The 13,045-nt window shown below is 42.1% G+C and overlaps 1 protein-coding gene across 1 annotated transcript in view; it reads right to left on the bottom strand.

Annotated features, from left to right (window-relative positions):
• Positions 1-13,045, bottom strand: part of rnf17 (ring finger protein 17) — a 60,486-nt gene that overhangs the window by 11,959 nt on the left and 35,482 nt on the right. The window contains exons 23-30 of the mRNA XM_038302650.1: positions 11,927-12,039; positions 8,708-8,798; positions 8,255-8,376; positions 7,011-7,185; positions 6,653-6,764; positions 2,919-3,082; positions 2,409-2,528; positions 2,234-2,314 (exon numbers count right to left, since the gene is read on the bottom strand). Of these exons, the coding sequence (XP_038158578.1) occupies positions 2,234-2,314; positions 2,409-2,528; positions 2,919-3,082; positions 6,653-6,764; positions 7,011-7,185; positions 8,255-8,376; positions 8,708-8,798; positions 11,927-12,039 (978 nt within the window). The remainder of the gene's footprint in view (positions 1-2,233; positions 2,315-2,408; positions 2,529-2,918; positions 3,083-6,652; positions 6,765-7,010; positions 7,186-8,254; positions 8,377-8,707; positions 8,799-11,926; positions 12,040-13,045) is intronic.

The following is a 13,045-nucleotide window of genomic DNA, read 5'->3' as shown; positions in this document are numbered from 1 at the left end:
ATGAGTTCTTTGCTGAGCTGAATGCGCACTTTCGTCTGGGTTGGTCTGCCGCGGTTTCCGTAGCGTCGTGAACGCGCTTTCAGGAAATCCTATACACTACTGTTTATGCTCTAAAAACATTCTAAATGACTTCGTTTCGAGTAAATTCTGGATGCTACCCACTCAGGACACTTGGAATACATTGGACGAGCAGTATGGAGGAATATTGACACGTTTTTTTGTGGACTTTTATGGACCTTTCTGTCTCAGGCACAATACAGGTGCTGGTCATAAAATTAGAATATCATGAAAAAGTAGATTGATTTCAGTAATTCCATTTAAAAAGTGAAACTTGTATATTATATTCATACATTACATACAAACTCATATATTTCAGATGTTTATTTTGTTTAATTTTGATGATTACAAATGACAACAAATGAAAATCTCAAATTCATCATATCAGAAAATTAGAATATTGTGAAAAGGTTCAAAATTGATGGCCCCTGGTACCACACTCTAATCAGCTAATTAACTCAAACCACCTGCAAAAGCCTTTAAATGGTCTTTCAGTCTAGTTCTATAGGCTACACAATCATGGGGAAGACTGCTGACTTGACAGTTGTCCAAAAGACGACCATCGACACCTTGCACAAGGAGGGCAAGACACAAAAGGTCATCGCTAAAGAGGCTGGCTGTTCACAGAGCTCAGTGTCCAAGCACATTAATAGAGAGGCGAAGGGAAGGAAAAGATGTGGTCGAAAAAAGTGTACAAGCAAGAGAGATAACCACACCCTGGAGAGGATTGTGAAACAAAACCCATTCAAAAATGTGGGGGAGATTCACAAAGAGTGGACTGCAGCTGGAGTGAGTGCTTCAAGAACCACCACACACAGACGTATGAAAGACATGGGTTTCTGCTGTCGCATTCCTTGTGTCAAGCCACTCTTGAACCACAGACAGCGTCAGAAGCGTCTAAAGAGAAACAGGACTGGACTGCTGGTGAGTGGTCCAAAGTCATGTTCTCTGATGAAAGTAAATTTTGCATTTCCTTTGGAAATCAAGGTCCCAGAGTCTGGAGGAAAAGAAGAGAGGCACTTCATCCACGTTGCTTGAAGTCCAGTGTAAAGTTTCCACAGTCAGTGATGGTTTGGGGTGCCATGTCATCTGCTGGTGTTGGTCCATTGTGTTTTCTGAGGTCCAGGGTCAACGCAGCCACATACCAGGAAGTTTTAGAGCACTTCATGCTTCCTGCAGCTGACCAACTTTTTGGAGATGCAGATTTCATTTTCCAACAGGACTTGGCACCTGCACACAGTGCCAAAGCTACCAGTACCTGGTTGAAGGACCATGGTATCCCTGTTCTTAATTGGCCAGCAAACTCTCCTGACCTTAACCCCATAGAAAATCTATGGGGTATTGTGAAGAAGAAGATGCAATACACCAGACCCAACAATTCAGAAGAGCTAAAAGCCACTATTAGAGCAACCTGGGCTATCATAACACCTGAGCAGTGCCACAGACTGATCGACTCCATGCCACGCCGAATTGCTGCAGTAATACAGGCCAAAGGAGGCCCAACTAAATACTGAGTGCTGTACATGCTCATACTTTTCATGTTCATACTTTTCAGTTGGCCAACATTTCTATAAATCCTTTGTTTTTATTGGTCTTCAGTAATATTCTAATTTTCTGATATGATGAATTTGAGATTTTCATTTGTTGTCATTTGTAATCATCAAAATTAAACAAAATAAACATCTGAAATATATGAGTTTGTATGTAATGTATGAATATAATATACAAGTTTCACTTTTTAAATGGAATTACTGAAATCAATCTACTTTTTCATGATATTCTAATTTTATGACCAGCACCTGTAGACCTCCATTATTTGAATGTCAGCAGACAGCAAGAAGCTTCCCAGATCTCCAGATGCATTTGAGATATCAAAAAAGTACTCCAGAGTGTTGTTCAGCATGGGGGTGAGTAGAAAATGAAGGCTAATCATGTTTTGGGTGTACTATTCCTTTAAATACCGCCTTTATAACAATAACAATCAATCCACATCTTCCTGATCCTCAACAGTGGCTTATTTCATCACTACATCTTTATGAGATTAAGCATCTGTGGCTACATAAATGTGAGTATCGGCAAATATGGAATCAAATATGGAAGCAGTTGTTTGCATTTAAAATAATGCATTCATCGCCTTTTGATGAATTTTCCAGTTTTATTCCCATTTGTATTTTACCACAACTTGCAGGTCCACAGTGCGGTTTAGCAACACCTCCTTCATCAAGGCTACTCCATCGTGGTGCCATTTACCACCAACCTAACAGTTCATGGAACAAACAAAAAAACAAAATTTAAGATTTAAATCAAGTAAATAGATGAAGTTGAAACAAATACACAAAGGAATATCTCACAGGATTGGTGCCCAGGAGCTGACAGGGCACGCAGAGCTGAGGAACCTCCACACACAGCAGCATGGGATACACATGCACCACTGGGATGTTCTCCACAGCACCGGAGTCGACATACTGGACCTGTTCACACAAACATCATTATGGGTCTTTCAAAAATTCGCAAAAATCCTCCACTACACCTTTAATGCACATAGCACAATTGAGCAACTGTTACATTTTTGAAATTAGCAGAATATTCACACAGTTTTATGCACATTTATAATGTTTAGCTTTACAGAAACTAGCTTGTGTTGCTCTACATCCAACTTGAACGCCCATAGTTGTGTTTGGGACATTCCTGTGCCGATTTTCATTGAATAGAGATGGATTTTCCAATACTTGATAGCATCTTAGAAACATCTCTAATATTTTGTTCATTTTTTGTTTCCTTTTTTCCAATCACTGCCTATTGAATCTGCAAGAAACGGTTAACAGCAGTAGCTCTACTCCTTCTGTTGAAACAGTCCTGACCTTAACGTGTCCTCCCAGCAGCTCCAGCAGCTGTCCTCTGTACCACAGCATGTCAGATCCAAAGACAGCACAGCCCTTCACTGATTTCCAGGTGTATGACTTCTGCTTGGGCAAAGTCTTGATGCTCTTCTGAATTCCATCCCTAAGTTGTTTGAGCTGATTCTCTAACAAAAACAAAAAAACAGATGGGATAATAAAACAACTGTGTCCCATTTGGCAGAGCAGCCTATTTCTGGGATCTCCATGATCACTAACTTATCTATTAGTTTAAACCTGATTATGCTTAGAGATCCAGAATTAGGTGTGAGGTAATGTTAGTCTACTGTGAGAAATATGTTAGAAATTCTAACATATTTAGAGAAAATTAGCTGAAAGGAAGAGGTTCTCCAATAAAGGAGATAAAGTGGTCTGTGGTTGATGGAGGCTGGATACGGAGCATCAAGAGGCTCTATCTAAAGGAGAACCAGACACACCGGGACTAAAGAGAAGATAACCCTTAATTAGTAGACAAAAGTCCTCTTTTCAGATGAAAGTAAAGACTTTTGTCTTAAGAGTTTGAAGGAAAAGTAAAAAGGAACGTAATCCAGGTAGCTTCAACCCTGTTTTACAGACCCTGGTTGCCTGTTTAATTAAATTTTATCACCCATCTGATGGACCTCTGCAGCTTGATCTCTTTGCTTATGTGGACTAGATGGATCATTAACTTTAAGGTGCAGTAGATATTTTCTGACACATTTTTTAGCATGTGGCTTAAAGATCTCCCCACAGGCGCTTAGCAAGCAGTGAAATAGAAGGTCTGGAAGTGAAACTAAAATAAATGGTTCCTGCTACAGTGAAAAATCAATAAATAACCCCCACCAATCACAAAACACGGTCCGTGGTCCACTATTGGTTCCTGACAAGTCAATCAGGATCGTCTGCTTCTCCTTACCCCCCTGGGCGCGTACCATGACACATGAAAGAATCAACCCCCCAATGCCAAGTTCACACCTAAAGCAGCAAGAGCAGCAAAAACATGCCTGCTGCTTCATTTCTGATGCTTCTACAAGTTTAGGTCTGATGTGCGGCGAGGTTGACCAGATTTGGGTTTTTGAAAAGGAGGACCCCTTTTTTGGGGTGGGTGGGGGTGGGGTGGGTAGTAGTGTCGACTGCTGGGCCGCTTACTGGACCGGACCTCAGCAAAGACAGATGTGATTCGCCCTTCCTGAGCCGGAGGAGGGGGGCTGGGGACCAGGGCTGGGGACCTGTAAGGCAAGCGGGGGGAAGCATGGGGACGCAGGTGTCCAGGCTACCGTCACCGGGTTCAGTCGCTCCGTCCCCGGCTGGCTCCCTGTTTCGACTATGTGCTGCACTGTAGTCGACCAAATCCCGGTTACTGCTCTGGCTGTGCGGTGGAAAAAATGGGTCTTATGTACAGGTGCTGGTCATAAAATTAGAATATCATGAAAAAGTAGATTGATTTCAGTAATTCCATTTAAAAAGTGAAACTTGTATATTATATTCATACATTACATACAAACTCATATATTTCAGATGTTTATTTTGTTTAATTTTGATGATTACAAATGACAACAAATGAAAATCTCAAATTCATCATATCAGAAAATTAGAATATTACTGAAGACCAATAAAAACAAAGGATATATAGAAATGTTGGCCAACTGAAAAGTATGAACATGAAAAGTATGAGCATGTACAGCACTCAGTATTTAGTTGGGCCTCCTTTGGCCTGTATTACTGCAGCAATGCGGCGTGGCATGGAGTCGATCAGTCTGTGGCACTGCTCAGGTGTTATGATAGCCCAGGTTGCTCTAATAGTGGCTTTTAGCTCTTCTGAATTGTTGGGTCTGGTGTATTGCATCTTCTTCTTCACAATACCCCATAGATTTTCTATGGGGTTAAGGTCAGGAGAGTTTGCTGGCCAATTAAGAACAGGGATACCATGGTCCTTCAACCAGGTACTGGTAGCTTTGGCACTGTGTGCAGGTGCCAAGTCCTGTTGGAAAATGAAATCTGCATCTCCAAAAAGTTGGTCAGCTGCAGGAAGCATGAAGTGCTCTAAAACTTCCTGGTATGTGGCTGCGTTGACCCTGGACCTCAGAAAACACAATGGACCAACACCAGCAGATGACATGGCACCCCAAACCATCACTGACTGTGGAAACTTTACACTGGACTTCAAGCAACGTGGATGAAGTGCCTCTCTTCTTTTCCTCCAGACTCTGGGACCTTGATTTCCAAAGGAAATGCAAAATTTACTTTCATCAGAGAACATGACTTTGGACCACTCACCAGCAGTCCAGTCCTGTTTCTCTTTAGCCCAGGCAAGACGCTTCTGACGCTGTCTGTGGTTCAAGAGTGGCTTGACACAAGGAATGCGACAGCAGAAACCCAAGTCTTTCATACGTCTGTGTGTGGTGGTTCTTGAAGCACTCACTCCAGCTGCAGTCCACTCTTTGTGAATCTCCCCCACATTTTTGAATGGGTTTTGTTTCACAATCCTCTCCAGGGTGCGGTTATCTCTCTTGCTTGTACACTTTTTTCGACCACATCGTTTCCTTCCCTTCGCCTCTCTATTAATGTGCTTGGACACTGAGCTCTGTGAACAGCCAGCCTCTTTAGCGATGACCTTTTGTGTCTTGCCCTCCTTGTGCAAGGTGTCGATGGTCGTCTTTTGGACAACTGTCAAGTCAGCAGTCTTCCCCATGATTGTGTAGCCTATAGAACTAGACTGAAAGACCATTTAAAGGCTTTTGCAGGTGGTTTGAGTTAATTAGCTGATTAGAGTGTGGCACCAGGGGCCATCAATTTTGAACCTTTTCACAATATTCTAATTTTCTGATATGATGAATTTGAGATTTTCATTTGTTGTCATTTGTAATCATCAAAATTAAACAAAATAAACATCTGAAATATATGAGTTTGTATGTAATGTATGAATATAATATACAAGTTTCACTTTTTAAATGGAATTACTGAAATCAATCTACTTTTTCATGATATTCTAATTTTATGACCAGCACCTGTACATTGGGTGGAGCTACCCGATCCTTTCTTTGCCTGTAACAATGGCAGCTATATTTGCTGTGATCAGTGGGTAAAAAGTAGTTTGAATCCATTTTGAAGTGAGAAAGTCCACCTGAAAACATCATCAGTGCAGTCAATTCATCCAGATTACCATCCTGCCTTCAAATATTATTTCTGTCAAAGCCGCTCAGACCCCCCTACACTGGCAGTGCGCTGTCACAAGGATCCCGTTCAACAGCAGCCTATGGCCCAGTCGCCTCTTTGCGGTTTGCTGTGGTGGCTGAAAGGCGTTTTTCATGTACATAATCCATACTGCAGGCACCAGTATAATAAAAGTAAAAATGTTTTGAAGGCAGATTTCTGTATTTTAGGTTAATTTAGCTGTTAAACTGTTTCATAGGGGTGATCATTACACTCTGCATCATCAGCGCTGCTTCAGCTGTTCTAGACGCGCTGCAGACAGCGTGCACGTTCATGTGTTTTGAAGGCATGGTTTCGAGGGGCGGTTCAAAAATAAAGCTTGCTGGAACCGTTTTTTTCAAGATCTCCAACAGCACCTTAACCAACCCGTTGATAGGTTCAATACAAATAATTTATATAAAAAAAAAAGATGTATTAATTAAGTTTGACTAACTGGTTTAAATGACCACATACGTGTCGTTTTAAAGGGATGAGTTTATGACACCCTTGATCTCCATTTTGTTTACCTGCGTTCTGTGTCCTGGCATATATTAGACCATCGTCTCCAACAGCAGAAATGCTGACGAGGATGTGACCCGGACGCGGCAGCTCCGGAGGGTTATACACTGAGGTCTTCACCTGCACACGCAACCACACACACAATACAACCCTAATTATTACACTTCTGATCACCTGCGGCTCTGCTGTTTATTATTCCTCGCTTTTACAGGTAATTAAGAGTTAGAAATATCCACAAATGTCTGTTAAAAACAACGATTTAATGGAAGCAATAATCAAAGGTGGTAATTTCAATATAGAAAACGTAATAAACCTCCCTTATTGTATATATGGGGCAGCAATGTGTGTTTCTTTCTGAATGATCACCTTTTCTGTGGATATATTGAAGCTTTGGAGCAGCTTTGCAGGCCTGAAGGGGATAAATGTAGAAAGATGGGAACCAGATGGAGGAGGAGAGTTGTTTTCTTCCTTTTTCTCAGTTTTTGGGTCACTGGCTGGTGTTCTGGCATCAGTTTCTTTTGGTTTTTCCTGCACTGCAACCCTGCAAAAAAAAAATCCAGGAGTACATTCAAACTCTGCGACCAGCATAGTCTTTCTTAAAGGAATAGTACACCCAAAACATGATTAACCTTCATTTTCTACTCACCCCCATGCTGAACAACACTCTGGAGTACTTTTTTGATATCTCAAATGCATCTGGAGATCTGGGAGGCTTCTTGCTGTCTGCTGACATTCAAATAATGGAGGTCTATGGTGCCCGAGACAGAAAGGTCCATAAAAGTCCACAAAAAACGTGTCAATATTCCTCCATACTGCTCGTCCAATGTATTCCAAGTGTCCTGAGTGGGTAGCGTCCAGAATTTACTTGAAACGAAGTCATTTAGAATGTTTTGGAGCCTAAACAATAGCGTATAGGATTTCCTAAAAGCGCGCGCCTGCGAGTTCACGACGCTATGGAAACCGCGGCAGACCAACCCAGACGAAAGTGCGCATTCAGCTCGGCAAAGAACTCATGCTCTTCCTCAACACTGAAGTCCTCAGACATTTTTCTTTCGTTGTTTCTTTCTTTGCACAGGTAAACAGCACATTTCTTCTTCTACACTTGCATTATCGGCAGAGCAGACGCTGAATGCGCACTTTCATCTGGTTTGGTCTGCCGCGGTTTCCGTAGAGTCGTGAACTCGCAGGCGCGTGCTTTTAGGAAATCCTATACACTACTGTTTATGCTCTAAAAACATTCTAAATGACTTTGTTTCGAGTAAATTCTGGATGCTACCCACTCAGGACACTTGGAATACATTGGACGAGCAGTATGGAGGAATATTGAAACGTTTTTTGTGGACTTTTATGGACCTTTCTGCCTCGGGCACCATAGACCTCCATTATTTGAATGTCAGCAGACAGCAAGAAGCCTCCCAGATCTCCAGATGCATTTGAGATATCAAAAAAGTACTCCAGAGTGTTGTTCAGCATGGGGGTGAGTAGAAAATGAAGGCTAATCATGTTTTGGGTGTACTATTCCTTTAAAGCTGGCAAAAAAAGAGGATGTGTTTGGATATCTGTCTTTCATGATAACCAAGGGACTTCTAAAACGTGTGAAACACACAAACCTTGGCTTTCTTTCTTTCATGGCGAGGCCTTCGCTGACCAGGAAGTCGGCAATGCTGATAGATTTTCCAGTTCTATTGGAGCAGTGCAGCTCGACAGAGAACGGAGGCCCATCCTTCACCTCCTAAAAAAAGCACATAGGAGGACAGATGCTGTGAATTCAAGCCATTAAAAAACATCTGATGGAATATTGCAGGGGAGTGTTGGCGTAGTGATTAGAGAATTGCGCTTGTGCTCTGAGAATGTTGCAAGAACCCGGTTCGATCCCCACAGCCTCCCTGAGCAAAAACCCCTAACTTCTCCCCGGGCGCCTCACAATGGCAGCCCATTGCTCCCCAAGGGGAGGGTCAAATGCAGAGAATGAATTTCCCCATTGTGGGACAATAAAGAGATTTACAGTTTTTTACATTACAATATTGGATCAAGAGTCATTTTACCGTAAGAATAAAAATTACCTTGATTGTCATAGTAGCCACAGTTCCTGCCAGGTAGGTGGAGAACACATCGCAGGCCGTTTTAGTCCAGGTTGATTGGCCTCCTGTTGGTCTAGAAAAGAAACCGATGGAAAACATCTTAATGTTGAAAAAGATATTTAATTTCTTTTCCCACTTAAGGTTTTAAAGTATACTTTAAAATAAACCGAATGCATTTAAAAAAGGACATCTTTAGTTTCAACCATGAGTGAACTGTAATAAAAAAATTTACCCCAATATGTACTGAGATTAGAGTCCTTTATCGTCTCTGGCTTTTTAAAAATGTTTTTAAACTGGTTATATGTGGTTCTGGTCCCAAAACATTTTTAATTCAAAGAATGGTAACTTTGAGTAAAGGAGAGACCGAAGGAAGGTTGGTAGGCCAATAAAGGGAAGGTAGAACAAAAATGGAGGCAAGGAAGGGGAGGAAGAAAAAAAAAAAACGTAGTTAATTTCCTTTAGGAGGCAAAAATGATCTTTGATGAGATGAGAAGCAAAAACACACTTCACTTATTTTTAGATTACTTTTTCACAATCTAGGAAGGGGAGGAAGTAGATGAAGAAAAAGAAGGAGAGGAGGAAGGAAAACAACGCCTCAGTTTGAATTTATGGGCTGCGTCCTCCGAAGGCCGATCACGTCGTAGCGCGGCGCCAAGGTCTGGTCGGATTCAAAAACTCCTCATTATGCGGCCTTAAAACGCATCCTTCTTTTTGCCTGATTTGAAGGACGGGTCGGATGTGTCCTCGGTCTCCTTGGATATCGCAGGATTCATTGCGAGAAAAAGCAAGCCGGCTGCTTCATGATCAGAGGAAAGGTTACTTAACGCCGAAGAGTGGTGAATATTGGAAGTTCAGTTTAATATAATCCAAGTATCTGAATAGTTCCGTCTGAATAAGAATGAAAATAGTTGTTTTAATGGTTATTGAGTCAGATATGTGGCGGTAATGTTTGATTTATCTAAAGGTTTTTATCTGTTACTGTGTAAATGAGTTTGACTGTAATTTAAGGACAGATTCTAATATACCTGCAGTGTGGGGACTATAAATCTGATAGAATTTTTTTTTTTATTGCACAATTTGTTTAACTAAGTATTTTTTGTTGTTGAATATAAGAGATTTTGCAGATATATTTTTTTTATACATGCATAGATTTACTTATACCTTTCTACCCCTTTTATAGAATAGAATAAAATACAAATCTCTTTGTCTCACAATGGGAAAATTTACAGCAGCAGAAAAATTACTGATAAGAGTCACTCAAATGTGGACCTTGGAAAATGTATAAGAATAACATAATAGCGAAGAGTTAAAATATAAACAATAAAATACTGTACTGTAAGCTGTTTTAACAATATAAAACTGTGCACCTGGAGAATAAATAACCAATCTGCAGCTATGGACATTTTTACAGTAATGGATATTTGAAAATGGCAGTATCAGCAGAGATGTGCAAAATGACAGCAGCATGTTATTTAACTAACTGAGGTTTATATAATTAAATTTGCTTTTATTTGTTCATGCTCCTGGTGTTTGTCACCTTTAGTCCACTCTGTATTATCATAATTGTAGCCTTTGCTCACTTTACAATAAATATATATATATATATATATATATAAATCGCCAAAAGCCGACGAACTCTTCCAGTCTCCTTATTTTCAAGGACGTCAAAGGATCTAGTCCAGGTAAACCGGGTCCTTGGAAGACGCAGCCCGTAAATTCGAACAGAGCCAATGAATAAAGCAAAGCTGGAGGATGAGACGCCAGGATACTCAGGCCCCGTCCACACGAAGTCAAACCCTGGCCTAAATTCACTAATTTTTCACCAAACCAGCCTCTCATCTATACGAAGCCGGCGTTTCGGGGGTCTGTAAACGATCTTTTTTTTATTCAGCCTTCAGAGTGGGAAGATTTTGAAACGCCGTTTTCGCGTTTCCGTCTTTAAGCTCTGACCGCAATTTTTTTCTTACACACATGCGTCATAGCGTCGCCTCTAAACACGCATGCACGACACAGTATCACAACAACAATGGCGCCGTACTGTGTTTAATGGTTGCTGCTCATGCTACTCACCCTGCTGTCGGGCTTACAACACTTTATAATCAAGTGTAACTCGAAGCAGCAGTTCCACTTCATCATCTGTCCAAACCAGACTTGTACATGTTCGCCCATTCGTACTGTACTTGCCGCCATCTTTTCGATTTGGCTCTTCTTCTAGGGGTTTTCCGGTTTGGTTGTTATATAAATATTACTGCGCATGCCCAACATTTTGTTGCCTGTTTTCACCTATTTTTGCTTTGGCACCACAGTGCCACTTACAGGCCTGGCATACATTTTGCAGCGTTTTCATGCATTCATGTGGTCGATCACATTTATTTTACGTCTCCGTCTTTAAGACAAACGTTCTGGAAAATATTAGCATTTTGTGTTCGTTTTGACTTTGTGTGGATGGGGCCTCAAAGGAGAGAAGAACAGGCAGAACAAATAAACATAAATCAATGTAATGAAGAGAGCAGAATCAAGGAAATAGGGAAAAAACATAAGGAAGCAAGAAAACAGGAAGAAAAAAAACACTCAGAGATCTGAACAGGAATTAAAGTCTGCTGATAAAAAGGCTTGAGTACGCTGTTTGGATGGTAAAGCCATTTGCACTTTGGCTCAGCTCATATGAAACCAATTCAACTCCAATCCCTTATGTTTATCTACAGCACATCTGTGTCTTATTAGTCGCAATGTGGTTGTGCAGGTTAAGCTGGTATGTGTTTGCTACAGCTGCCATGTTAATGATAAAAGGCAAATAGTTCATGTTTCTTAATCTGTCAACCAACGTGAAACAATTCAGAAGCCTCTGTTGTTGCTTTAGATCAGGGTTTTTTAACCCTGGTCCTCAGGGCCCACCGTACTTCTAGTTAAGATGTGTCTCTACTCAAACACACCTAATTCAGATGACTGCATTACCTCCTCAGCAGCCATCTAATGCTGTAAAAGCCTATTAATCACCTTTTCATACAGGTCAGGTGTGAGGAGGAAGGGAAAGACCTAAATCATGTAGGACCGTGGGACCTGAGGACCAGGGTTAAGAAACCCTGCTTTATATTATACAAGCCTTCCAACACGTCGTTATCATAAATCAGAACCGACATCCTTCATTCTGTTTTAAAAAGTAATGGAGAGAGTATTTCATGGCATTTCTCTAAAACCAACCTGATATCACTGAGCGTGCACTCCAGCACCAGGGAGCCGATCAAAGAGGGTGGAAGAGGGCGCAGGTTGCTGACATGGATCTTCATGATGTTTCCATGGTCACACAGTCTTACCTGGAGCCATTCAGTAAGGAGACAGAGAGACAAAGAGTTTAATTGGGGACAAAATTCCCCCACTAGCAGGTCAGTGCGTCTACGCCCCAAGGAAAACAATGCCGACAGCTCACAACACAGCCTTTAAAAAGATCACCACTTTTCTCAATGATTGGGAGTTTAGGAACTCGAGGGGACCTGAAGGACTGGTTCTTTTTCTAACTTCGCTCGGTGTTTCACTATGGGAATCGCCTTGGCGTGACCAACTACGGAAGCTCCAATGACATCACGTCTGTCTGAGACAGACAGGTTGAGCCGTGTCCGTGGCTCCACCCACCAGCTAGATCACGGCCAACCTACCCGCCTCAACTCATTCTCGCTTTCTTCCCGTGTGAAGACTACAACTAAGCTCCCTCAGCGCGCTCAGGTTAGCTTGGACCTGTTTAACTGTTCTCAGGCGTTCCGTAAAGGAAAACGTCGCTGAACGCAGGACCAGGACAGGCCTGTACCGTGCTGAGTAAGCGCTTCGGCAGATGCACTTTCTGGAACACAAACGCTGGGAGCGGTGACCGTGTAAAGGCGAGCTGTCCCTGTATCTACTCCGTTTTAATTAACGGAATAGAGAGCGCTTGTGTCAGCCGAGCTAACACGTAAAGGTGGGCTTGGTTTTTGGCTAGCAGTGTATCGCTAGCATAAGAGTCCGGTTAACGTGTTGTGGCGAACGGACTTTATATCAGTAAAGAGCTAACGTGTAGCGACGAGCTCCGTGTTTAACCACAGTCATGTCTGTGGCTCCTACCTCTGCCAAAGGTTCGGAACCGAAGGCTAAAGAGGTTGTATCCCGCCCGTGTCCAGCGTCATGTGGGGCATCTATCTCTGGGCGGGACCCTCATCCGATGTGTATAGCATGTATGGGCGCTAAGCACGCTCAGGCATCGCTGGCGGACCCTCAGGGATGCCAGCACTGCGCGTCGATGCCGGAAAGGATCCTGGAGAGGCGGCTTAGGGTGGCTGTCGCTAACAGCCA

The sequence above is a fragment of the Cyprinodon tularosa genome, unplaced genomic scaffold (assembly GCF_016077235.1).
Source record: "Cyprinodon tularosa strain WSP-4 unplaced genomic scaffold, ASM1607723v1 ctg497, whole genome shotgun sequence".
Taxonomy (NCBI): domain Eukaryota; kingdom Metazoa; phylum Chordata; class Actinopteri; order Cyprinodontiformes; family Cyprinodontidae; genus Cyprinodon; species Cyprinodon tularosa.
Note: the sequence above shows the minus strand (reverse complement) of the source record. Positions and strands in the feature narration are given on the sequence as shown.